Source organism: Lissotriton helveticus, chromosome 5_1, assembly GCF_964261635.1.
Source record: "Lissotriton helveticus chromosome 5_1, aLisHel1.1, whole genome shotgun sequence".
NCBI lineage: Eukaryota > Metazoa > Chordata > Amphibia > Caudata > Salamandridae > Lissotriton > Lissotriton helveticus.
In genome coordinates this window covers 1,711,578,713-1,711,581,832 of record NC_136065.1, presented here as the reverse complement: position 1 = coordinate 1,711,581,832, position 3,120 = coordinate 1,711,578,713, and the positions used below count along the sequence as shown (strand labels likewise).

Genomic DNA, 3,120 nt, shown 5'->3' with positions numbered 1-3,120 from the left:
TTATTGGTTGGTTGATGTGAATCGCACTGGTATTGGTCAGTGTGAACCAATTGGATTTGTTAGAGGTACAGAAGAGGTTCTCAAATAAGGCGTTGAACGATCGAGACAGAAAATGAAATTGTTAAATTTGTGAAGACTTTGTTTAGAGAATAGGAACCTATACCTATTAGTGAAGGAATTCCTGTAGCTCCTGAGGGTATGCCTGCTTCTTTTATGTCACTAGAAAGGAGTTGCCATTCGTGTACAGGGTTGGAAAATTGGGTGAAGTATACAGAAAGATTTGGTAATATGGCTTTTCCAGAGCATGGTACTTCCAACACTAGGATTTTAGAGAATTTGAGATATCAAATTAATGAGTTAAAACCAAGTCCGAAACCTATGCAGTATGAAGCACTTGAAGAATGGAAACATGAGGCATACAAGAGAGATAAGGAATACTGAGAATAGATACGGAAACACTGTGAGTAGATACGCAGAGGGAAAATGGGATGCTAAGATGAAGAAATGGAGAAGGGATGTTGTGGCGTTAGGTGAAGGAATGTATCCAGTTGAATTAGTGGAGAATAATGAAGGAAGACAATGTAAAGATAAAGCATACCTCAGAGATAGAACCAGATCTAACTTAGGTTTGAAATGTTCAATACCTGAGATTTGTTTAACTTGTGCAGAAGCCTTATTCCAACTTATAGTCATTCAGTGGTTCGCTGCTTCCCGTGACCATTTCCCTCATACCCGTTCTGTGTCTCCTTTTCATTGAGGTGTAGTAATTTGTGAAAAATCTTGCACCTTCCACCATATTCAGCATCCCTGGCATTATATTTCTTTCTGGTAGTGCTTCTAGACAGTTGGACCAAATGTCTCATTTAGTGTGCACTAGCCTCAGTATTGTAGGAAATGGCTCAGACCAACCCCAAAGGTTTCTCATGCCTGCTAAAATGTTAACAATCTATTATATCTCCAAATATTTAACATCCATCTTCCCTCCTTCTGGCTATTAACCAAGCTTTTTTCATAACTTTAATAAGCTTAATAGAACACAACCACAAACCAGAGTGTATTGGAGGGTCTCTTAAGTATTGCTGTGACTATTTTTCCACAGATCCTCCCCACCAGTCTAATTGTATATTGATTTGATTTTCTTTCTGAACATTGTTCCCCATCATCAATGCCTCATTGGCGTTCAGTGGGAGTGTTACTGCCAGCAGGCCCCTCAGCAAACCAGTCCACAACATGCTACAGTTAGGTTGCAGCGTAACATTGTTTGGAGGTTAAATCAATACTGTAACCGGTGGACAGGTTGAAAACGATTGGATGTTTTAATGAATGAAAATACACTTGTTTTTTTCTAATCCTCTTAGACTAAGATTCAGAAAATACATGCACGTGTAAATATATCATTCTTGATTACTCCTTACGCAGCATCTTAGCCAAGGCTTGTTTAAACTCGTTGTTGCGAAGCGTATATATCAGTGGGTTTAGAAGCGGTGTTACTGCTATATAAAGCAAGGACACCACCTTGTCTTGTGAAAGTGAGTGCTTCCCTGCTGGCCTCATGTACATGAACATGACAGATCCAAAAAATAAGGACACCACAATGAGGTGAGAGGAACAGGTGGAGAAAGCTTTCTGGCGCCCTGCGGCAGAAGGCATTCTCAAAATGGTGTATATTATATACATGTAGGTGATCAAGATAAACAGGAAGGTGCTTACATTCATTGTAGTGGCAAAGGAGAAGAACGTGATCTCTGTAACATAATCGCGTTTACAAGAGAGGGTCATCAGTGGGCCTCGGTCACAGAGAAAATGGTCAATTGTATTTGGGCCACAAAATGGCAGCTGTGATATGAGTGTGATAGGGGCCAGGAACCAGAGGAATCCCGCCACCCAGCAGGACAAGGCTAGTTGCAGACAAACTCGACTGCTCATGAGTTTTTGATAATATAAAGGTTTGCAAATTGCCAGGAATCTGTCATAGCCCATAAGTGTGAGGAGGAAACACTCTGTGCTGCCGAAGGAGAACAGGAAATAGAACTGGATGAAGCAGCCAGCGAAAGAGATTCTTTTCACATCCTGCAAGAGGCCAACCAGCATGTTGGGAATGGTGGTTGTTGTATACCAGATCTCCAGGATAGATAGGTTGTTGAGTAGGAAGTACATAGGTTTATGGAGATGGAAATTTGAATGAATGACAATGACTATAGCCACATTTCCAACAATAATTAAAAGGTAATCCATCAGGAAGAGAAAGAAGAGGACAGTCTGCACCACCTGATGACTGGAGAAAGCCTGGAAGATGAAGCTTTTCACTGTACTCTGATTATTCATGACTTCCATGTCTGATCCCAGTCCACACTGTGAAAAAAAGATACAATGGCATCAGAAGAAGCAGGTGGGCATGACACTTACTTAGGATAAATTACCCAAAAAAACAACTCATGAATGAATTGTTCTCTTAAACCAGGTATTTTGTGCCCTTACTAACTATTCCCCTTATCTTGATGTACTTATTTATGCAAACTATTGTTTCTGCAATCAGTAGATATCACCTTCACCTCCACCAATGCAGACACACACATTGGGTGAGTTCATAACCCAGGTGAGTCAGCTCAGCTTTTCATCCTGTAGTGGATAAATATGTTCACTAACTACTGAGTTGAGCTTGGGTTATATTTCATGTTCATAGATGATGATAATAATAATAATAATAATAATAATAATAATAATAATAATAATAATAATAATAATAATAATAATAATAATAATAATATTATTATTATTAATACTATTATTATTATAACATCTTCTCCCCAAGCACCTATTCCTAGCTTCACCCAGCCACTTTGAAAAAGTGTGTTGCTTTTTATCAGTAGACATGAGTTGATGTTCAGTAACCAAGGAATGATGTGGTATTCTGTAACCACTGCACCAGTTCTGGAGTGCTAGGGATGTTGCTAATCACATATGATTCCAGAGTGAGATGGACACACGCTGAGCTGCCATTGGATGATGTTGTGGATGGGACCCTGTTACTTCACACCTAATAAAGGACCTTCAACTTCAACTTGTCAAGATATGCGAGTTATCTTTAAGAACTTAACGTTGGCGATGAGCGATGTGCAA

At 39.5% G+C, this 3,120-nt stretch overlaps 1 protein-coding gene across 1 annotated transcript; it reads right to left on the bottom strand.

Annotated features, from left to right (window-relative positions):
* Nucleotides 1–1,404: 1,404 nt before the first annotated feature.
* LOC144752780 (olfactory receptor 11G2-like) lies at nt 1,405–2,334 on the bottom strand. The gene has a single exon (XM_078640632.1). It carries the CDS (start codon nt 2,332–2,334, stop codon nt 1,405–1,407), a length of 930 nt encoding a protein of 309 aa, XP_078496758.1.
* Between the last annotated feature and the right edge of the window lie 786 nt (nt 2,335–3,120).

What these genes read in the sequence shown, in the direction of transcription:
- LOC144752780 (XM_078640632.1), bottom strand. Translation starts at nt 2,334, where the DNA reads ATGGAAGTCATGAATAATCAGAGTACAGTGAAAAGCTTCATCTTCCAG.